The sequence below is a fragment of the Rhinolophus hipposideros genome, assembly GCF_964194185.1.
Source record: "Rhinolophus hipposideros genome assembly, chromosome: 9".
Taxonomy (NCBI): domain Eukaryota; kingdom Metazoa; phylum Chordata; class Mammalia; order Chiroptera; family Rhinolophidae; genus Rhinolophus; species Rhinolophus hipposideros.
This window is the reverse complement of record NC_138055.1, coordinates 25,890,739-25,914,052: the sequence shown is the minus strand read 5'-3', so window position 1 is coordinate 25,914,052 and position 23,314 is coordinate 25,890,739. Positions and strand designations below refer to the sequence as shown.

At 39.6% G+C, this 23,314-nt stretch overlaps 2 protein-coding genes across 2 annotated transcripts; both read right to left on the bottom strand.

Moving 5' to 3' along the window:
* Positions 1-1,223: 1,223 nt before the first annotated feature.
* Positions 1,224-9,591, bottom strand: GABARAPL1 (GABA type A receptor associated protein like 1). Its single transcript, XM_081061524.1, has 4 exons — positions 8,727-9,591; positions 4,539-4,617; positions 3,284-3,402; positions 1,224-2,472 (listed from the first exon to the last, which is right to left on the bottom strand). Exons 1-4 carry the CDS (start codon positions 8,814-8,816, stop codon positions 2,407-2,409), a joined length of 354 nt encoding a protein of 117 aa, XP_080917650.1. The 5' UTR covers positions 8,817-9,591; the 3' UTR covers positions 1,224-2,406.
* TMEM52B (transmembrane protein 52B) lies at positions 9,459-23,301 on the bottom strand. Its single transcript, XM_081061523.1, has 7 exons — positions 23,238-23,301; positions 22,703-22,849; positions 20,882-20,925; positions 19,122-19,160; positions 18,409-18,575; positions 17,192-17,406; positions 9,459-9,591 (listed from the first exon to the last, which is right to left on the bottom strand). The coding sequence occupies exons 2-7, from the start codon at positions 22,754-22,756 to the stop codon at positions 9,553-9,555; spliced, it is 558 nt and encodes a 185-aa protein (XP_080917649.1). The 5' UTR covers positions 22,757-22,849; positions 23,238-23,301; the 3' UTR covers positions 9,459-9,552.
* Between the last annotated feature and the right edge of the window lie 13 nt (positions 23,302-23,314).

The following is a 23,314-nucleotide window of genomic DNA, read 5'->3' as shown; positions in this document are numbered from 1 at the left end:
CAACACCTCCTAGGGAGACACAGGCTTTAAACGCAAAGTACCTCTCTGGTTTAGCAATGGCCTGAAGTTCCTGGCACTAGCGGGACTGCTCCTCTAGTGTGTCTGGAGGGCTGGCATCTGCCATGTGCTTCAACATTCATTTCATTGCTGGATAGTGGGTATGTCTATTAGTTTCAAAATATAGTTCCCATCTTAATCCAAATATTAGCTTCTATTTGGCTTCATCAATAACAACACGCCAATATTTATCTGTCAGTAGTGACAACAGTCCATTTTCAGTGCTTTGACATCAACATCAAAAATTCCTAGGGCTTTCCTTAGTTTTCCTCATGGTGTGCTTGCTGGGCTTGGGCTTTTTCCTTCTCTCTCAAAACTGACTTAACTTTCTCAGGCAGTGCACTAGGCATGGTTTCTGGTGGGTGGAATCCTGCCACGGATCTTTTATAACCATCTATTTCTTTTCTTTTATGGATGTAGTCCATAAAACTCTACAAAGGTAGATACCACTTGGGGATATACATATAAGAGATGAGAGTTAGAGAGGGGCTTTTAAGTTCCTCAAAGGACTTTCTACTAATCTGTTCTTTGTTGTCTCAGAGCTTGCTCCCCAACTGCCCACCCATATATTGGTCCCTGACTGACTGAAGGCAAGACTCGTGGTCAGAAGAAGACACCTAGCTTATCCTGACCCCAGGAGCTTACTTGGGTGCTTTTATTGTTTTAACCTCATACTGACCAAGAAGTGATGGAGAAACTAAGGTCTGGTTGGGACTTACAGCAAAACCAGGTATATAGAGCAATGCCTCTCCAAACTTCAGTGTGCAAGAGAATGAGGAGCAGGTTAGAAACACAGACGACTACACTGAGATTCTGAGTGGGCTAAATCCCACTAAGGCCTAGACATCTGCATTTTTAATAAGCACTTCCCCATCCCATCCCCTATATTCTGATGTAGGCGGTCTTCCACCTTCAGCTTTGAAGAACACATCAAGCAGTGACAAAGCATTTATCTACAAAGAGAAAATCACACACATACCACGAAAACACCAGACACATTGCCATTCACCTTTGGACGGTAAGTCCTGGTCAGTAAACGTGAATACATCTGACCATATGTGAGCAATCATTGCTTACAGCCACACTCAAAATTTTCTGCTCAATGACTTCACATGCTATTCTATTCTAACACACACTAAATAAAGGCAACATTTCTGAACTCACGGTGAGATTTAAGGTATGCAATAATTTTATTTCCTTGGTCTGACAGCATAATCTTCATTATACAAGAACCTGCAGCTGACAAAATTGACACAGATTTCCCCCACAGGAAGGACCCTTTTCATTAGTAGAGATGAATTGAAATGTCATGTCTGAGTGCAATTCCTGTGCCCTACCCCCACCCACATAACCCCTAAAGTGAAAATAATCAGAATCAACAAAATCCCCATGAATTACTAAAAGTCATCCCCTCAAACTTTTCTAACTAGCAGCTGCAGTAAATAAAAACCCAAGAAGGGAAGCAGCTGGCCATCACTTAGCGTTTCTGTGCGTGTGAGACTGAAGGGACAGCAGGAAGAGAGGACACCCCTTTAACCTATCACTGGAAATGGTTGAGGCTCATTCAAGTCCAAGGTAGGTGTGGGATAAGAGGCACCAGCAAGAGAGAGCAGGTTAGACAGAGATGTTCAACACTTCATCAATTCCAGTTACTGCTATCGAAACTACCTTCATAACCACAATGTCCTTCCCACCTGGCCCACTTTCCCACAGTAAGACAGCTCCATCTAAATTTTTGTCTGATGTCTATTGCCAGCACTGGGCTGGTGCTGTGATGTTTGTGTGTGAGATGACGACTGGGATTGAGGAAGTATGGAGACAGGAGAGAGCAGGGGCACCAAGCTTTAATTACAATGTGTCTATTTTGGTCCCCAGGAATGGTCTACCACCAATAGTCCTAAAACATTACCATCCCTTCCCCTACCTGTCTTGTGCAAATGTCAAAAAAAAAAGTATCTCTGCCCAAAGGGAAGGGAGAGCAGGAAGTTGATGCTGGTCCACAATCATCTCTGGCCCCAACTCACCCAACTTCTGACTCTTCAATGAAAAAAATTCACACAAAAATTAATTCACAGCACTGCTACTAAATTGTATCATCTCCATTCCTCTAGCGAAGCTAATCCAACTGCTCTGTCCTGACATGCTTTCTCCCTGGGCCGGGGAAGCAGCAAAAAATAACAATTGAGCAGGTGAAAATATGATGACGGTGTGTGTGGTGTCGTCTTTCCAGATGTCTTCACCTTCTGTGTCCTCCATGGTGGGAGCCCCCCCTCTCTTTCCCCAAGTGCCCCACACACCCCTCCCCCTACCCCCGAGTCCAGGTGCTCCCATCTGCTGGGCTTCCACCACTCACTTCCCATAGACACTCTCGTCACTGTAGGCCACATACAGAAAGTAGTCTTCCTCATGGTTGTCCTAGGGAAAGAGATAAGAGGAGAGTTTAAAAAAAACATAATCATGTTCATTATATTATCTCCAGGACTCTGAGCCTCACATAACCTTATAAAGTAGGTACTGAAGGTATCATTAGACACCATCAAAAAGGAGGAACAAAGAGTAAGCATAGTGTTGGAATTTAACTTTGAGTTCACAAATAGAAAACCTTCATGGAGAACATCATACACATAGGTATCAGGGATAGGAACATGACTAGGGCACGCTCATTCTAACCATGGGAACATAGGTAGAGCAAAACATATTTACTGATAGGGAATATATGCTATGGAATAAAAATTAGAAATATTAGAGAAGTTTATTTGATTCACTGATGGGGCACAAGAGGAATTCAGCATCTTGTAAGAACTCCTTTAAGGAATAATAGTTACTCTCTTTGGTGACATCGTATGAGATCACATAAATTCTTCTCTCCAGCTGAGTGTATGTGCTAGGACCAATCAATTTAAAGATTTTTGCCTTAATTTTAAATTTCAGTTTATTTGGAACTTCGGCAACCAGAAGCCATTTCCTGCTGCTTCAATAAAGACGATCCGGTATTAAAACACTAGCAAGGCAAGATTGACAAGAGAATTCAAAGGGACTGAATCTAGTACCTCTCCACCTCTAAAGGACAAGTGGTATCTAATCTCTGGGAGCCTTACACTGCCGTGTGTAAGAGGATCCTGATAGACAACACCTCCTGCCCCACTTCCCAGGTGTGTTATCAGAAGGCATTGCGACAAAAGCTGGAGAAGAGCAGACTTCACGGTATTGTGACCAGGACCATTACCTCATACAGCTGGCCCATGGTAGCGCTGGTGGGAGGGATGGTGTTGTTCACAAAGAAGAATAAGGCGTCCTCAGGTCTCAGGTGGATCCTCTTCCGAATTAAGAAGTAGAACTGACCAACTGGATGAAGGAGGAAAAGGGTTTAGAAAAGGAAGGCAAGAGAAGGAAACGAGGGATCAGGAGAAGGGTAAGACCCAGAAAAACAATCTGCTGCACCTGTTCCCTTTCAAGTACCACCTTACACACCATCTCAACAGAGGCCAATACTGTCCGACAGCTATAGAAACAGGAAGTATTAGGTGGGTGCAAAAGTAACTGTGGTTTTTACAATTATTTTTAACCTTTGAAACCTTAATTACTTTTGCACCAACCTAATAAAACTCAAAGAAGTCTTAGTCTCTGACATGCCATTGAGGAGTTTATTTCTTAGAAAACAGGAATTTCCCCACCTTTACTCCATTTCAGACCTAAAGTTAGCATATCCACTCAACTGAGGACAACTTTGTGGGAACAGCATGTACATCCAAGACAGAAACATTCCTATCATTATCTAAATCTGATCTGAAACACACTTCCATGCCTAATCCCACCCTAAGACAAACTAGTGATAGGAAGAGGTCTTCTGGACTCCAGTATTCTTAGCACCATCCCTCATCCCAATGTTGGGGTGATGAGTGGGATTCAACGCTTTCCGTTTTACTGGGCACTCTGAAAAAGTTTTAGAAGGCAGGTATTCAAATGGGTCAAACACCTGTATAAAATGTTTCCGGTGTCTCCCAGATGGAGTGGGTTATTCCATTAAGGATCGAGTGAAGTATGACGATATCTTTTGCAATTCCAAACAATATCTACAAAACGTTCACAAAGAAATGTAGGTTGAGGAGATGAGATGTTTGGCTGAGAATCTCTAAAATGTGATCCTTCCAAGAAACTAGTCTGGTTTTCCTTTTGGAATAAATTGGTTTCACAATAACAAAGCTGAATTTTAAGCAGTTTAAATAATGAGTACCTGAGCTTCTCTTTCCATGTTTTGCACTGTGTTGTGTCAAAATCAAACAAGGCACTATGATGGGAAATGCATAAGGGAACTGGTGATGGGGAAAAAAGGTGTCACCAGTTTTGAATCACCTAACTCTGGAGAATCCCACTCACTTTCTTCAACCCTACTTCCTCTGAGTCTCACAATCTCACACATGCAGGAAAGACTGGGAATGCTTTGCCATGGAAGAAAGGGTGAGGGGAAGAAAGAGCATTACCAGTGAGGTCAGAGGGCACTAGGTACTTCCTCTTGTCCAGATCAGGCACCCGGGCCTTAGGAGCCTTCTCCACAATCACCTGGGAGAAGAGGCAGAAAGTGGGAATGAAAACTACAGAATCTAGTCTCGTATTTTTTCCTTCCTCATCCTACAGTTGCCCTAGCTGAAGTGAGTTTGTCTAGGCCCGATATAACTTTTCTATTTCTTACTCTTCTTTACCCCTTAAAAATGGGTTTTCTTAATAAGGTTGTAGTTTTAATCATGCAATAGGGCATATGATGAAAAGTAAAAAGAGAACCTTGATTTTAAGTAATGGTAAGTTACGTCTAAGGTATACTATAGGATATATGCTTTCTTCTATTTAATTACAGCATTAAGAAGATCATCCACGTTTTCTCAGTTGGTACGGAGTGTCTATCAGTTTTTTTCTTTCTTATAAACAGCACTTATTAATGCTATAGATAACATGGTTTAATTTTATATTTTGTCAAAAATTGCAAGCAAATTATTTTGTCAAAAATTGCATGACTGCAAAAAAAATATTTTCAAGACAGTGTTTTATTAAGTGAAAAAGTCAGTAGTAAAACAGTTCTTATAGCATGATATTCTGTAATATGATGTCAGTACAATAACCATTTATCAATATTAATGATGTTAGGATTTCAAGGGACTTTCAATGTCTACATTAAATATTTCTGCAATACTTTCAGTTTCAAAAATGTATTTCTGTAATAAAAAAATAAAGCTATGCAAAAATTAAAGACTTTTTATGCATGCAAATTTATAAAACAAGACATAAATATTTTAAATTTTAAATATTAATTTAAATAATATATTTAAATTTAAATTATATTACATTTATTTAGTATTTATGGATATATATAATATAAATCATAATATATATCACATAAATGTGATAGAAATCACATTTAATTTAAATTATACATTTTTAAAATCTATTGTAAAACATGCATGAGCTTTAGATTTTTAGTTTAGAAAATATCATCACCCTAGATAGAAGATATAGGAAGTACAGAAAAGTTAAAGAAGCAGAAATAAACAGTGGCCAAGTATCTCTAGCAGCTGTACAATCTTCCTTCAAGAGGATATTTGACCTGTCTGAGCTTCAGCACTCCAATGAGTAAAAGGAAGATAACTTTCCAACATGTTTCACAAAGTCATGGTACTGAAACGGTGAACTTGAGTAATCCATAAAATTTTATGTGAAAATGATTTGTAAATTATACAGAACTATCTAAATATAAGGATTGGTTTAGAGCAAGGAGGGGAGTTGAAGCTTTTAAATATAAGGAGACAGATTCAAGGAGTGAAAAACTTATCTGGTGTTTACAGAAGGAAAGAAATCCTATTCTAGAACACTAGAGGAACCGTGATCACACTTAAAATTAAAAACTTGAGTAGTGATATGGGAATCAAAAATTCAAAAGGAAAAGTAGGAAGAGCTTCAGGAAGAGACCAGTGAAGGCCCGACAATGAGGATGAACAGGAGGTAGCAGGTTACAAAACCAAAGGCAAACAGGACACACAGCACTGTGTCTAGCAGGAGCTCTGAGACCTGGCAGCTCCAGCTCCAATCAAGAGATGGAAACCACAAGAAGCTAGCAGAAAGAGAGCAATAAAGTCAGCCAACCGCAAAGAAAATATCAGCAGGAGAGGAGGGACTTGGAGGGGAACAGGAAGAGGAGGAGTAACCATTTAGGCCCTGGTTTACCAGAAAACATTTCGGTTTTCAGGAATCCCAGCTCTACCCCACAGTGGGCCCTGGACTAGCTGTTTTTCCTGTCTGCTTCTCTGTTTTTCTGCGAAATAAAATGTGGCTAATATTCCTTAGGGTTCTTCATGAATTTAAAAATATATATACAATCTGTTCCTAACAGTTTCCTGCTATGTTGCAGGTTTTCAATACACTGTAGCTATTAAGATCATTGCAAGAGCCCTTGAAACCCTCCTCTCCCAAGGCACATGCACACATAATCAGGTATGGCAGCTCTAGAGATATTGTTGGGGTTAAGCTTGAGTTATGTGAGCAGTCAGGGTATGTGATTGCTTTACCACCAATGGTCCAGCTGAAAGGGGCTTTGAAAATCATTTACTCTAACCCTCTTTTTTTGTAAACAGGACACTTTAGCACAGCAAGATTACAGGTTCTGCCTGGAACTGGAATCAAATCTCAGAACTCAAGAGAGCAGAGCTCTTCCTCCTGCATCACAACTAGAAAGAAGGTCATAGGCTGAGTACCTAAGGAGCAGTTGGAAGGCTTATCACTGGTTAAAAGATAACAGGAGGGACCAGGAGAACTGACTGATGGTCCTAATTGCTTACAAATTAAACAGCTTTGTAAAACATTTAATTCCAAACTATGAGCAGGAAAACAATAGTGGGGGTGGGGTGATGAGCCGAAATATTCTGGGTGAAAGCATGTAAATGATTGAAATGGGAAGGGTTTGGTTTTAAGGAAACCCATGGGAATTTTAACTCAATTTCGGAACTGGTACATTTCAGAGTTTGCAACTTACACAGAGCTACTGGAACAGAGCCTCATACTGCTCTGTGAACTCTTAAGGAACACAAGAGTCCATTTCTCTATTTCCAATACCTAAGAGCGTGAGGTACACAGTGCACACTTAATTCTGTCTAATAGAACTGCATTAGAATTCTAATAGAAATAGCAAACCAGCTGCAATCTGGGGTCTGTCACAGAAGAGCCATGTGAACATTTTAGGAAATCACTTCTCTGTGCTTCAGTCTTCATCTGTAGGATGGGGATTATAATAGTGTGAGGATTAAGTGAATGACTATAGACACAGTATTCAGAATATGCCCAGGAATATGGTAAACTATCAATAAAAGTTACTTGTCACTTCTAAATGTTATTATAATAGAGTATCACCAGAACTGGGAGAAAATTTTATAGTTGTCATTCAAGGTCCAGGGACCAGGGAGGGAAGGATTAGAGAAGGATCTCTTTTGTGTGCAACTCCCAGGGAATGAATGGAACCAGCCCTCAAGTCTCCTCTTCCTTATAGGAAAAGGACACAAGGGGTTTATACCGCTGGCCTAAAGCCCAGGCTTCTTCTGGTAGCTGTGAGACCAGGCCAGATTAAGGATTGGAGAGGAGGCCCAAAGAGTACCTGCGGGTCAAAAAAGCACATCAGATCATCGCAATTCCTTCACCTGTAAATTATTTGTAACATTTATCTTAATGACCCTGTCTGAAGATGAAGAGCACAATCTTAAAAGTCTCTGCTCCTCCATGTCCAAAATTCAACGGTTGTCCTCTCTACCACACTTAAAAGTCTTCTGCCTTCCAATCCGGCTGCGCAGCCCACAGGAGAGAAAAACCAGGCAAGGGGCGGGGGAGGGGTGATGGGAAAAACCCGGATGCAGAAAGATACCTTAATATGTCTCCTCTGTTCCTCCTCACTGCCTACACGAGATTTAATTACATAAACCAGGGTTCAAAACGGAGAGAAAGAGGCCTCAATCCTTCTTGATTGTGCCCAGCTACAATCTAATCGGATAGGTACTGGAGGAAGGCTGGCTGCCCCCGTACGTGTCGCGGGAGCCAAGATGATGAGGCAACCCGCTGTTGCGCAGAGAACGTGACCTTGTTTTCTGGGCCAGTCCTGTCGTGCGGTATCCCCCTACCCCTCAACTCCCAATCCTCACGGTCTACAAGGATTCATTGGCTTCCCAGCCTTTCCCTCCCAAAGCCAATGCTACGAGGACTAAAGTCAACTTGATTAAGGGAGAACCAGAAATCTATGGGAGCAAACCCCACGGCATCAGTTATTCCCAGAAAACTTCCCTGCGATCTATCCAAAGGCAGCAAATGTGTGGTCCTGACCTAACCATTCTCGCACCGAAGGGCCACATTTTGAGCACATCACGACCTCAATAGCCTCTGCATACTGCTGAGTCATTCAAACGTAGGCTCCGCTCTAAGGAAGCGGTCAGCTCTAGAGATGGGTATGGGCCCTGGGGATACAGGTTTTAAAAGGTCCGTCGTCGGAACGTCCATTCCACTGGCTCTCCTCGCAGTGAAGGCCATTCAGGGGTAAGTAATTTTGGGGACCAGCGTTCTTCGGTGCCTTAGGGCAGCCATCATGACTCTCCCGCCCCCCGATATTCCCTTCTCCTCCCCCTTCCCGCTCCCCTTGCACTCACGGGGACCCTATCGGGATATTTCTTCCGGATCTTTTCTCCTTCCTTTTTCCGATACTCAAATGGATGATCCTCCTTATACTGGAACTTCATGATGAACCGCAGGGTTTCCAAGATCCCCGGACGGGGCCTGCCTCCCGCGCTGATGATTGCGTCTCTGGGGTCTTATTCCCACCGCCAAATTTCAATGTGTCGGAATCGCTTCAGAAATGGCAGCTCCCGTCGCAACGCAGCTTGGTAGAGCTTCTGAAGGGATGTCGGGTGCCCTAGCCTGCAAGTAGGAGATGGCCAGGTACAGAATTCCGGGTGGCTTTTCCCGAGCGCTGGCAACACAATAACAACACGGCGGCGCGTTGGTATTGTGACGTCACGACGCCCCGCCCTTCATCCCGCCCCCAGCGTCCTGGACCGCGCGAGTTGGGGGTGGACAGACACTGTCGGTTTCAGTGTATTCTCCTTCTATCCAAACTTTACCTGAACAGAGTTCCTTGCAAATGAGAACAGTTTTTACTTCTTATTTGATTGATAATGTGGCATTAAAGGTGGTTTTAGAACAAAGAATTTTCTAAAGATGTCTTTTTCCCTCTCCCTCGCTGTTTCTTGGTTGGGTCCAAAAAACAAACACACTGGAAGAAAATCCAGCTTTTTCCAGCTTGTTGGGATCTGAAGTCAGAGGGAAGGAGGGATCTGGGTCCTGGAGTTTATTTGGCCAGTGCAGACGTGCCAAGCGCTTACGTTTTGCCCTTTGCTCCTTCAATTGCAACCTCCGGGCACCTCGGGAGCTAGGCTGGCTTCCTCTGATCGTGACCCTTCCTGCACCACGTTCGCGTCATTTTGTTTGGGTCCGTGCCGCAGTTGCAATTTGTTCCTGGAGCAGGAACGTAAACAAAACGTGACTCAGGAATTTGAAAAGACACATTAGGTAAAGGACATCAGATGTAATCAAGGTCCAGAGAAGTGGTGCCAGTCTTAACTACTAAGGGCTTCACGCCTGTTCAAATATAGAAATGATTCATTTTCTCCCATTAACGCAGAAGTTAGGCCTGTCTAATGGAAAATAAAATATCAAGTGATCTAACTGATTAACTCAGTGATTCTCAAACATTCTTTTTTCTTATGCAAAAATTCACCTGAAGGTTAGTACTGGTTAAGTATCCCTAATGTGAATAGAAAGTGCCACCTGAAAAAGGGGAGTGGAGGACTCTGGGTGGTGGACCAGGTGCCAGTGTCATCTCCCTCTGTCCCTCCCCTTTCTCCACCAAGAATCAAAAGGACTAAGGCCTTTCCAACCACTGCTCCTGGCAGTGATTCCAGGAACCTATGGTGGGGGACAGAGGAAATTGTGAAAGATAAGGGTGAGGACGGGTGGTTTGCCCAAAACAAGGGAGTTCTGCAAACTATTAATATATTAGAAAATGGCAGCCCCTATCGTGGATCTTCTTTTGTCAAGGTCTCAGTGTCTCTGATTTAAAAAACAAATCCAGAAAAGAAACTGAGTTTCATTATTGAAACGAGAATGAATTACATAGCCCTATTTCTTGATGTTAATTTTTTTTCTCCATGGTATCTTTCAATCCTTTTTATGTGTGAAAATCCAGGAATTTTTATCCTGGATTATTTTATCCTGGATTTATTTTATCACATTATATGTTTATAACTTTTATTCCTTATTTTCAAATCGAAATGTTCTGCTTATTTTAACTTCGATCCAAATAGAGCTAAATGTCTCAAAGGAGAACCTTACAACCAATTGAGAAAAGTAATTATGATGAAGATTAATATTTCAAGACTATTGTTCTATGATCAAATCGACTGGAACAATTGTAGCTAGTTAAAAATATTGATTTTAACTTTCATTTTAAAAACACCTAAGCACAGTGGCAATTTATATATGAAAAATAATTTGGAGATGGAATTTCGATTAATCTTTCTGCCTCGAGGCTTTTCTAAATGCTCATGCTTTATTGTAGAATACACAATCTGCGAACTTCCAAAGTTTGCTCTCTACCTGTATTCTCAGCATAGCATTTAATATATTACACAAAATGGAATATTCTCTTAGTTCATATGTGAGAAATTCTAAGGAAAGATTCTGATTAGTCTTTTATAAGTCACCTGGCCTTCTAAATGGTCAAGGCAGTGAGAATCTATGATTGGTGGGTCCCACTAGAAAACTATGCAGTGGTTAGTGTGGGAGGAGTAGCTTCCTACAGAGCAATGTATACCTCCCCCGCCAAAAAAAAAAAGAGAAGAAATGGACACGGTATTATCTAATGAAGAATACATCATTTATGTGTCCTATGATAAAAAGAAGCACACAATGCTTTCAGAGCACATTGAAAAGATACAGAAGGACCCAGGCAAATGGGATAAAAAAAAAAAAAGGATTCCTGGAGAAGGCGATGCCTGAACTAAGCTCCAAATGACTTACAGGAATTAGGCAAAAAAAAGAAGAAAAAAAAGGAGAAAATGTTTTTACAAGAAGATCCTTTAACGATATCCAATGACCACAAATAAGGGCAATATAGGGAAAGAAGTAATTTAATTTAGTATGCCTGGAACATATACTACAAAATATGAAATGGCTATATATGAAGCTAGAGAAATAAACCCCCTTTTTAATGATGATGTTTTGATGATATACGATCAGAGGCTTACAGTAGCCACTGTATTAATTTCATAAAGTCCAAATTTGCAGTCTAAATGCACCAGTCCAAGATAAGAAAGATAAAGAAGATGTCAGTCAGAGACTCATGATATATAGATAGGGATAGAGATAAATCTAAAGATAGAGTTGGAGGGAGTTCTAATGGCATTTAAGTCCCTAGTTTCAGGTAGTCTCTGGGCTATTTGGTGACATATTACTTGTATTTATATCCTCAATGCTTTGGATACAAAGTGAAGACTCAAAAAGTGCATAGTATGTCTGTGGGGTCAGAGACAGGAGTGCAGTTTCTAGAAAGGTGCTCACTCAAGTAGTAAATGGCCATCAACTGTGATTGGATGGTCATCAGCTGTGGCTAGTTGGCCGTCAGCTATAACCAGTGAGTCATTGGCCACTAATATAACTGCTGTGGCTATGCTAGCAGAAAAATGGGGCCTAGCGAGAAGATGGTGGCTGAGCTAGCAAGAGCGGATTGCAGTTAGCACAGCAGAGTGTGGGTTGCGGATTGCAGAAAGGCGAATTGCAGTTAGCAAGTGGACTGCGGGTTGCAGATCCTGTGGCTCCTACTTCCTGTGTCTCCAACCCAGCCGCCAGGGAGAATATAGTGGTATGACTCCCCTAACTATGGCTCCATGGGTGTTCCTTTTTGGCCTCACCATATCCTGCATTCGTATGTGGGGAGCTGGAGTTGAGACCCCGCATGACACTGTGCATGACAATGTCATAATCAAGAAAGCAAAGGGTAGACTACTGATTTAAGACTGTGGATTGAAAAAGATATATTTTTCTTTGTTGTCTCCTGAAAATCCACTAAATCAACTGTGTTACAGGTTTGATTATGTCCCCTGAAGAAATGTTGAAGTCACAACCCCCAGTATCTATAAATGTGACTTTATAAATAGGGTCTTTGGAGATAATCAAAAGATGAGGTCATTAGGGTAGGCCTTAATCCAGTATACTTGGTGGCTTTCTAAAAAGGAGAGCATTTCGACAAAGAGAAAGACATGCAAAAAGGAAAGAGGATTTAATATACATGCTTTATGTATAGTACGTCTATATGCATTAACCCCTGTAATCCAAACATAATAATATAATGTATATGTACTCATTTTATCATTTTACAACTTAAGAATTTGAAGCATAGGATGATTAAGTGACTACACCATGATTGGACAAGGAGTAAAGAAAAAGCCCAAAGGCCTGGTTTCAGCCTCTTATCCAATAATAGTCTTTTTGCCATGACCCATTATACTCATCTAATTAAAATTATGATATAACTATGTTTAGAAGATAGGAGGCACAAGAAATGTTCAGATGTGTCATGGTAGCAAAGGTAGGGATTGTGGTAACGAAAAGGGGTAAATTTTGTTTCTTCTATAATGGCAAGTTGATAATGGCACCAAACTGAACATAAAAATCAAGAATAACAATATATGCATAGTATTTGGTGAAATGTAGGTTTTACAAAGTCAGCTGAAAAAGTAGGGAGTATGCGTACATATACGTGTGTAGTGGGAAGTGCTATTTTTCTTCACAATCCTTATAGAGCTCTTTGACTTTTTAATCTTCATAAATGCATAGATTTAATTCAAAGAATAAAATTAAATTAAAAAATAAGAGCAAAAGGTTTTTCCATTTCGTGTTTCAAGCCTGAGGAAGTTGAGTGTAAAACCAACTCAGACATTCAGATCCCTGCAAGTTACATCACTTCCTGCGATTCAGCCTCCAAAGCTGACAAAAGGGAACACATAGTTTGGAGAATTAAATGGTGCTCTGTAGGCATTCAAATCGCTATGTTTACTTCCTATTTATTTGGCTTTTGATGAACTTTTATCCCCTTTGAATTGACTGTGCATTCATCCACTTTACTGAGTGTGGATTTACAACCCTTTTTGAGAAAGGAAGCGAGTAGTACTCAACTTTCCCACCTATAGTAATTAGCATTAACATCATATGGGAGAGAAGGTTCTATCTAAACCTTCAAGAGGGGAGTATAAGAGAGAGCCTGTGTAGGCAAGTTTGATATACAAACTGGTACTCAAGAAACATCTAGAGACTTGGAACATTGATATCATTTGTCAAACAAGGATAGTAATAGTCAAAGGGCAATTTAAACAGTTAAAAAATGACTACCATGAAGCTGAAATAAAGAGGTGTAAATTGAGCCTGCCTTATTTCATAGCTTTGCCTATAACTAAGCCTTTATGAAAGAAATTGAAAAAGTACACGTGTTCTCTGTGGAATAGTTCAGTAGCCATAATGGTCTCACTCTCTTCTACATTTCACTTCTCGTATTCATCCTCTAGACAGCCAAAACATCATACAAGTTACATGATCTCTTTCCCTCTTCAAAAACTTATGATGGCTTTCATAGAATGTAGGATTAAAGATGAAACTGCTTAAGCTTCCATGTAATACCTTCCATAAAAAGATGCCAACCTATCTTTCCAGATTCATTCTTTTTATATCACTCTTGAAATTTTTTAACATTCTCCATGACTCACATTCTCATTATTTCTATCCTTGCACATAGACAGAAAATGCTCTTATACTGTGTATTTGATATTTGCAATTCTATCCTAAATCAGGTTTCAATTCAAACACTACCACTTCCATGACACCCTTTCCAAACTCAAAGTTAGAAGGAATTCTGAAGTGGGAAACAGTGTAAATCTGGCTTAACCAAGGTGAAGGTGCCAGCAGAAGAACACTGACCAACATCACTCAGAGACAACATGTAAAATATATTCCACAGTTTAACTCTCAGTGTATCTTAGACAATCCATAAATCACTGAGATTGTATTCTCAGTCAGTCTGCTCAAGGGCAGACTTCCCATCATGGCCTCTTTATTGCTTTCCAGCCAATCTGCTTACCCAAGGAAAAGAAAACACAATTCACTATTCCCAGACTTTGCAATTTTTCTCTTTTACCTCTTAAATTGGTTACATAAATCTCATTTTTGCTTTATTTCCATACACCCATGTACAAGTAAACTCTTAATGTGTTAATCAGACCCTCTAATAAAGGTCTTCTAGGCCACATCTATAAAGCCAACGCAAGTGTCCAAACCACAGACAAAACCGGTCATCACAGCCCAATTTTCTTTCAGACCCATCTTCCCTCAGGAAGGAAAGCCTGTATTGTCCAGTGTAAACTAATATATACTGGTCTTTCAGGTCTCTCAGAGATTAGGAGCTTTGTGCTGTTAGAGTTATTTCCTGCTATGTTGATATGGACACTTCCTTTCAGATATCGTTATCAGACTAGACACAGCCCAAATTGTTTGCAGGAGTTTCGGTTTTGGCAAGTAAAAAGTGATGTAAAAGGTGGCTTTTTGCCCAGTGTAATCACCCACAGGCTACCCAAAGAAAGCTGTCCAGGATGGGTCGTGCAGCTTCATGGCCAAGTTGCAGGTCTATACACAAGGTGTCATTTGGGCTAAGAAAGAGGTGGCAGAGAATCACTACTGCTTAAAATTAGAGAAAAGACCTAGAGAACAATGGTAGACATCCCATTTCCCAACCATTTTGTTATTTATTTTTCAATTTGAGCACAGCTGAGAGTTCTGCTGAAAAAAAAAGAAGTAATTATCATCCATTTCATCACTACCCCCATGTTTATTTTCAGGCTCTCATCACTTTTAACCAGGATTTTTACAGTGTGCTCCTAGGTAGAATGAAAACCTGCCTTCTTCATGCTTCAGCCAAGACCTCCGACTTTCATCAGAGTATCTTTCTAAAATGTTGATCACATTATGGCACTGTCCTGCTAAAAACACATTAAGTAGCTCCGGATTGTCTTCAAGTTCGGTGTCTGAATTATTACAAGGCTTAACAATGTGACAGTTATTTTTTTCTTCAGCTCTCCCATTTTACTATACTCCTTCTCCATTTTACAATATATAATTCAAATTGCACATAGAAGGAAGTGAAGCCAAATGGATGCTAATAGCTTGTGACAAAATAGGAGGGCAACAAGCGTGAAGTTTTCCGGGACAGGGAGAGGTGGGGCAGAGAGATCTCTTTAGAATAAAACAGGATGTCTTCTAAGATCTTTTTATGCCTTTCGACATTTTAACTTAAGACCCTGGTATCTTGAAGGAGTAATGAGCCAAGAATATTTTATGGAATGTGTGATAATGAAGTGATTCATTTGGCAGTGGCAAAACAAGGCCACCTCAGGGGCTATTAACAATCCATGCATTTCAACAATTTCCAGAGGCCGTTTGATAAATGACTCAGAACAGATGCAGATCACCCGCAGGTTATACTCAGAACATTTTCCCTGTGACTGGGCTAAGTGAGAATGCCTCAAAGAATCGATTATACAAGGTGCTGCACTACTCAGCCATTCCTGGCCTTTGTCATGTCTCCCTGAGTACGGGAACTAATTCCCTAATAAATGAGTTTTCTCAAATGTTCCTTACCTCTACACAGAAAATATTAGGAGGAATCACACATCTTTAGTTGTTTACATCAATTAACAAATATTATTGATGAAATAAAGCTAGCTATTTCAAGTGTGACTTAGCAGTAATGTGGCAAAAGGACAAATCAGAACAATAGCAGGCAGGTGAAAATTAGATGTCCATACCAAGAATAACAAATACATGTGCATAATACTTTACAAACCTTGTCATATATACTTAGCTTATTTTATCTTCACAACAATCTTGTGAGGTGTTATTATCGCCTATCTTATAGATGAGAAAACTGTTCTTTGAAGATTTTAGTGACTTATCTAAGGACACTACTGAGTAGTTTTCCCCCAAATATTCTTTACTTCCTCAATTTTCCAGTAGCAGTACATTTTGGAGGTAGTGTGTTAGGTGGACAGCTTAGCGTCACATAGCTGGATGGTGCCTTGGGAAGGGTTTCATTCAGGCTTGGTTCACTTAATGCGGCCGAAACTGGAGAGGTATGCGGATAGGCTCAAATAGGAGAATGCATTTTCCATCGTGAGTCCACTAGGTGGCAGTAAAGCCCACGACTAGAGACTGGTGTTTGTCACTGCAGACAGTTGATTTTAAGTGGTCAAAGCAGGAAGGAGGAAAAAAGCAAAGCAACGCTATTCTTTCAGTTAGAAAAGTGTGTGTGTGCGTGTGTGCGTGTGTGTATGTGTGTGTGTGTGTTCATAGGGCAGAGGAACTGAAAAACGAGTAAAACTCTATGCAGTTTCTCATACCACTGGTGGGTAGAACGGGAGTGAAAGAAAGCCCTTGATATTTTGCACTTCAATACTGTACTGTGCTCTCCTAGCCGACACCTGCAATCCCACCCCTGGATTCTGGATGTCCAGTTAGGTATTACATGATGTCCACGATTATCATTGTCATTCAGTATAAAAGTGGGTGTTCCCTCAAGAGGAAGTGTGAATTTGGTGAATTATATTTATGGCTGTCTTTCTCCTCAAGTGTATTATTATCTATTAGTTGGCAGAGAAGAGCAACTTGCAGTATCATATGAGTAAAGGCACTCAAGAGCTGAAGGAATTTGAAGAGACCTTTGATGCTTTCCTGGTTCAGTAGTAATCAGCATTGCTAGAAGTTAGTTGCAAATTTTGGCTATTGGATAAAGATGAGTTCTCTATTAGAGCATTCCACATCAGAAAATACATGAGGCTGGAAATAAAGAGTTGGAACACATCTTTTCCACCAAATGATGTTTAGATGTCATCCTAAATCTTCTGAAAGTTAGAAAAAATTGCTCCCTTTGTCTATCTTTACCAATTCCGGGAACACCCTCACCCCACTTATAAAACTAGAGTTCCTATCAATTTGAAGAGTGTTCTACTTGAGGAACCTCTTTCTCCATTGAAGGAAGCTGCTTTTCTTCTGGCACCGGGGGCAGATCAGGTGCTTTCTGCCCACATCTTGCGACGGTGAAGCGACTCATGTGAAGAGCTTCCTCATACCCGGGGAGGGTGTCCAAAGAGGATGGCAGCTGGCCCAGGGAGCTGTGAGAGTGAGCCACCGCCAGGATTCTCCGAGCTGCAGGGCCAAATACCGACTGCAGGGCTGGTGAGGGAAAAAGGAACTGAGCTAAAGTAAATGTGGCATCCTCAGAAATCAGACTTACAACACACTGAATTTCCTTTTACTTTTAACAAGTGTCCAAACACATTGTCAACTCTCTGCCACAAATGTTATGAAAATCCTGTGAAGCTTGTTTAGAAACCAACTTCACTTTCTGCCAAAAGATTTTGTTTTCTCTGGTATCTTCAAATAATCTAAATTGTCTTCCCATCTTATAACCTTCTTTCCCCCTTTATAGATTTAGAACCCTTTACACTAACCCACTGACTCCTTAGAAATATTTATTTCTGCCTTATTCATCTTTTCTCAAAAATGATAGTGAGAACAGGGAGACAGGAAAGATGAAAAACAACACACTATATTGTTCTCTTCGCAAAATAAATACCGCAGTGTTTTGTCACCTGCTGTTCTGCCTGATATTTACTCTCCGATTTTAGGAAAGAATATAAAGAGAACAGAAAAAAATTAAGTGTCTTATGACTGGCCATGAAGGGTATGTTGGGGTTAATATTTAGTGTATCAAGACTTGGAGAATAAAGAACTGAAAATACTCAAGACAAATTTCTCTAAAGATATAAAAGAGTATAGACAGAAAATGGCAATTTTTACAAAATGCAAAACATTTTTGAAAAAGGGATTTGCTCAGAGTTTAAAATAATTTTATCAAAATAACTATTTGTGAACTGGGTAATTCTTCCCACAAATTATTTCCAGTATTGTCTCGAACATTTCATTTCTTTCTTCACTCTATCATTTCCAGTATTGTCTCAAACATTTTATTTCTTTCTTCACTCTTCCCTTTCTTCAAAAATGTTACCAATATTTGAAAATACAACATTTGAGAAAGCCCTGTCAGGCTTCTGGAAATTAAAACTACCCTGAGCTCCAGAATCTTTAATATTATTCAATTAATGTTTTTATACCATTGTACCATCCTAACTGTTTAAACCTTGGTTCACCTCCCATGTATGTCAGTGTACTCACAAGTGATTGTGCTCTGTAGAGTGCTGTCATGATCAAAAGCTATGACTGTCACTTCATATGGTGGCCGGTCCTCGTCTTCCCCATTTTGCTGGCGACTCAGGCAGCAGCGAAAACACACCGAAGTCAAGCCACATAGTAGAAGCAAAGCGCCAATCACCACCAGCAACCTGCAAGGAGCCCCCGGGGCAGGGAGAACTCTGTGATCTACTTTGTTTCCCAACTTTGGCATAATCAGTCTTCAATGTCTGCATTTTGATTCTTGCATGAATATTTTATAGAATAATTATAAGACTTTAATTTCAAGGCTTTCACTTCACATATATACTTCCTTATTTTGTCAGCGAGACTAATCAGTTTATTAGAACAATTGGTAAGAGATTTAATGTGGTTTGGAGAGGCTGCTTTTAACTTTACTGAAGTAATCTCCTCTATGTGGATATTTCTAGAACTGATCCTAAGAAAGTACATAATAACCTGTTGGTCGAGGAGATGGTATTGAAATAGGAAATCCTGTCATCTTGTCACAGAGAGTAGTGATGAAGAAAATAAACTTTACTCCATGAGACACTAGGTAAGTAGGCTGGCTGTTTCATACATTTTTCCCCCTGCTGACAAATATTTAAAAACTGAAAATACTGAAAAAAAATAAATAAGACCTAAGAAAAATGAAGTCCCTTTTAAATATCTTTCTGGGTTTTAAAGCCGAAACTTACCATATATACCAGAGATGTACCCAATCTGTGGTCAGGCAACTATGAAGAAAGAATAAAAATTTTTGCAATAAAAATATAGTCAATACCTCTTATGATTCCAGAATCAGAATGAGTTACAATAATATGATACATTGGTATAATAAAAGCATCACAGTTTATAACTTCAATATTACCAGCTGAATATATTGTGAAAAGGGATGCCTTAATTAGTGTTTTATACTATAGAGGGCATTGTGTAAATCATTTTGTAAATCATAAGACAGACTAAAGTAACGATCATGAAGTAGTGTTAGTAGAAAATATAACCATGACCATTGTAAACAGTTATGATGAAAATTACCAACAAAGAACTTCTAATGCAAATTCACAGAGTGAGTTTGAAAATGGGTGTGAAAGTTAAGGTTTGTATGTATTTGAGGTTGACAAAATTTAAACATAAAGAAAATTTTATTTATAAGCATGAAAGCAATACAATGAAGTTTGTAATTTCTGTTTTGCAAGTTGTTACAAAAAGGGCCACCATGAAACCATAAAAACGCTCACCATAAAAAGGGCCCTACATTTTCACATCCAGAATTAAAACTTATATACATATCTGCTGAGGCCAAACAAAAAGGAGGAAAAAAATGTAGAAACCAACTTTATCATAATGAAAGCTAATTAAATATTCTGAATTAACTAGGGCAATTTTCTTTTTAGGGATAAAAAATATGGATTACATGGAAGGAGTATGGGATAAACTCAGGAGTGGAAAGGAGAAGGAAAGGAGAATATTTGTTTATCTTTGAAGATGAGTAAACTTAATACTTTCTGATCTGTTGATCTATTCAAATTCACTTCTATATCCTTTCTTAGTTTGAACAGCTGTAGAACATACAGTTTGCTTTTTCATTGAACAGTGTCTCCTCTAGGTTTTCTCACATCCCTCATTTGTTCAAAGCCCCTTCTGGTTCTACGATATTATGGTCCTGATTCTATTAAAAATGACTCTTCCTATGGTGATAGGTGTCTAAAACCTGAGAGTGTGTGACAAGTAACCAAGGCCATCACCATTTCTCCCGGGTGTAACATATTTGGCTGTTGGGAAACACTTCTCATGGCTAAATATGTGTTTTCCTTCAGCCCAAGCAAATCTTTTTATTCAAACTGTCTCTGCTTTTTTTTTTTGCTTTTTTTTTTTTACTAGTTTACCTCCAAGTGAAATGAAACTTTCCCCTTTTTATCTTTATGTCCATTTTGTCTACATAAGACCTAATTGTGACAGGTTTAGGTTAAGGGATAATTACCTCAAAGTGATAGCTAAATGAAGTCTGCAATACATATCATCATGTCCTAAAAAATAGAAAATGCTTTTCAGATTTGAAGTAGTGATGCATTTGGAAATCACCCAAATATATCTGCTTGTGACTAAGATATTTACTGAATTCAGTCTGTCTTGATGAGTCACTGAGAAGCATGGGTAAGAAAGTCTACTGCAAATTTCTATGATTGCATAAATTGAAATTCAGTCAGCTGCTTTGTTAGGAAGATTGGCTTTGGAAAAAATGCTGTCAGCGGTGTTATTTTGAGTGCTTAGGATGACACAAATGCACGTCTTTATTTCTGGATAATCGATCTGTGAGATAAGTGGGTTGAGTTGATGCCCATTTAAGTAGAAATGAAGGAAGTCACAGATATCTGATGACCTCTTGACCCTGTTTTGTGTATTGATGTTTTTGTCTGTCTCTCCTTCCTCCCCATTTGTATTCTCAGATACTTACTGTGCAGGACTGACACAGTTCTCCTCACATCTTGCCCAAGGAAGCTGTAGGAAGGGAAAGAGTGTCAGACAGGGAAATTGTCTCATCTGCTGCGCTCAGCAACCTATCTGTTTTCCCTCATGACTGTGCTCAGTTAGATCAATTAGTAAGAGCAGGGTAGATGTAAGAACAAGGTCATAAGGTTAGCCTTGTTTAGGGCTGTGTTTTCATCTCTCCCATGCTTATTCATTACTACATTTGAAGTGGGAGAACTTGGAACAACAACTATCTAATCTGGTTTTTTTCTTTCTCTCTTTCCTTCTCTCTTTCCTTCCTTCCTTCCTTCCTTCCTTCCTTCCTTCCTTCCTTCCTTCCTTCCTTCCTTCCTTCCTTCTTTTCTTTCTCCTACCTTCTTTCCTTCCTTTTTTTTTGGTGATGGGTGGGCATCACTGTTTTGTGAATGAGAAGTAACATTTGTATCAATTTCTTTGTCCTTGAAATTTCCTGATCTGTCCCTCAGGATATTGTTATTGTCTTCCTAATTCCCAGTGCAAGCTGAATTCTACCCCATTTCTTTTTCATTCCCTCAGTACATCAATAACTCACCAAACAAGAGAAGAAGAGCAGTGAGGGGACTTATTTTTCAAACAGCTACTATATGGCAGTCACACTGTTAAGAACTTTTAATATTTCATAACATTTCATCAAAATAATGATATACGTGGGTATATTTAACTTTACTTTAAATGGTTAAGGAACTAAGGCGTAGGGGTTTAAGGAGCATGACCAACTGCACACATTTATGGATTTGGCCATAATTCAAAGCAAACTCAGTCATATATGTATGTTAAATGAGTTAATACAACCAGGGACAAATCTGCTCTAATAACCCTTTGACATTCCTGTCAATTCTCTTCAAATAAACCTTCAAGTAAATAAACCTTCCACTCCTTCTTTTACCTTGCATTACAGTTGACTTTCTCCTTCAAAAACCTCTCTAGGTAAACTAAAGGCTAGAAACACCTAAAGTTCTTGGTAGATAAAATGCCTCTTTCAGGGCTGTTGCAAAAAGAGAAGAAAAGAGAAAAGAACGGACAGGAAGGTCAAGGAAAAGAAGAAGAAGTAAGAAGAAAATACAAGAAATGGATTTTTCAGACATTAATTTAACTAGGACATAAGAAGTGAAACAGACAGCCCACACCCTGCTAGGAGCTGAGCAGGAACCTGATACTAGCCAGTTTCTTCATTTGCTCTCCTTTTTAGTAGATTTCACAGCTGTGTAAACTTCCCCTTGACAGTTGGCCAGATCCCTCAGTCCAGTGTCCCCTTTCCCAGCTAATGAGTTAGTCAGGGACTTCTGATTTTTAATGGGGAGAAATAAAAGATCCGAAGTATTTTTAAAGAATTTTCTCTCTTTTGACTTACTTCTGATCTGGAGGCACCTATAAAATTCAAGAATAATATTAAAGCTGATATGGGAAACTCCCTTTAGGGAAATTACATAGCTAGTTTGATCATTTACTTGGGAATTTGAAGGATGGGTGATAAGCCACTAAAAGATAGAAATACACATAAGTGGCTCTTCTGAATTGCCATAGCCACTCTACTTGTATCTATGAATGCCCTAATTTCTGTCCCCCTTTTTACTGAAGTTGTCATTCATCAGTCCTACACTATGTAACCACATAATACTAAGGAAACATTTTAGTTATTCATTTCCCACTACCCTCTTGGTTCTGTAGAAGTCTTTCCCCCCCTCATTCATTTCTGTTCAGATTCTTCTGAGAGTTGATTTATTTGAAAAACAAACAAAAGTTTTAATCTTGTGTTTTTGCAACTCACCTGCATGAAACACACCAGGGCAGAAGCCATCACCGCAGGGGCTCGTATTCCCATTGGACTGAACTCCTGCTTCTCCAGGACCACACACTGGGGTCTGTTACCTCCTTTCCATGATCTGTGCCATGTCTGATTTCTTGACCTAGAGGACTGAAGGAGAGAAACTTTTCTCAGCAATAAATTCATTTCCCTTTTCTCTCTTTCTGTCTTCTTATTCCCCTGGGCTTTATTTTCTGTGGTCTTTCCCTTCTCTTTCATACTGGCTTCTTTCTCTCTATTCCTATTTCTGGTTTTAGGGCCTCCACATTTGCTTTCCTTTGTCTTCTTTTCTTCCCTTCTACTATTAATCCTTTTTGTATGTCTTTAACTTTCTCCCACTGCCCCCAAAAGAAGACATTCAAGGAGGACACATCAGTCCTCTGAATTAGGTTATTTTTCTAGGCAGTGGTGAGAAACTTGACTTTGAAGAGGATCAAAGACAGATTGCTGGTGACCAAATAAGTTCTCTTCTCCATCAGAAATATTCTTGGTCCTTCACCTCAGCACTCCTGGTGACTGTTGAAGGTTGAAAGTCACCCTGACAATTTCCATTCACTCCCTCTCCATGTGATTAGC

What these genes read in the sequence shown, in the direction of transcription:
- TMEM52B (XM_081061523.1), bottom strand. Translation starts at nt 22,756, where the DNA reads ATGGGAATACGAGCCCCTGCGGTGATGGCTTCTGCCCTGGTGTGTTTC. An exon ending in AACTGTGTCAGTCCTGCACA is followed by an intron (nt 19,161 to 20,881) that starts GTAAGTATCTGA and finishes CTTTCTTCATAG; the next exon opens with TTGCCTGACCACAGATTGGG. An exon ending in TTCCTTCAATGGAGAAAGAG is followed by an intron (nt 9,592 to 17,191) that starts GTTCCTCAAGTA and finishes TTCCTGCTCCAG; the next exon opens with GAACAAATTGCAACTGCGGC.
- GABARAPL1 (XM_081061524.1), bottom strand. Translation starts at nt 8,816, where the DNA reads ATGAAGTTCCAGTATAAGGAGGATCATCCATTTGAGTATCGGAAAAAG. An exon ending in AGTGCCCTCTGACCTCACTG is followed by an intron (nt 3,403 to 4,538) that starts GTAATGCTCTTT and finishes TCCTTCATCCAG; the next exon opens with TTGGTCAGTTCTACTTCTTA. An exon ending in CCATGGGCCAGCTGTATGAG is followed by an intron (nt 2,473 to 3,283) that starts GTAATGGTCCTG and finishes CTCTTTCCCTAG; the next exon opens with GACAACCATGAGGAAGACTA.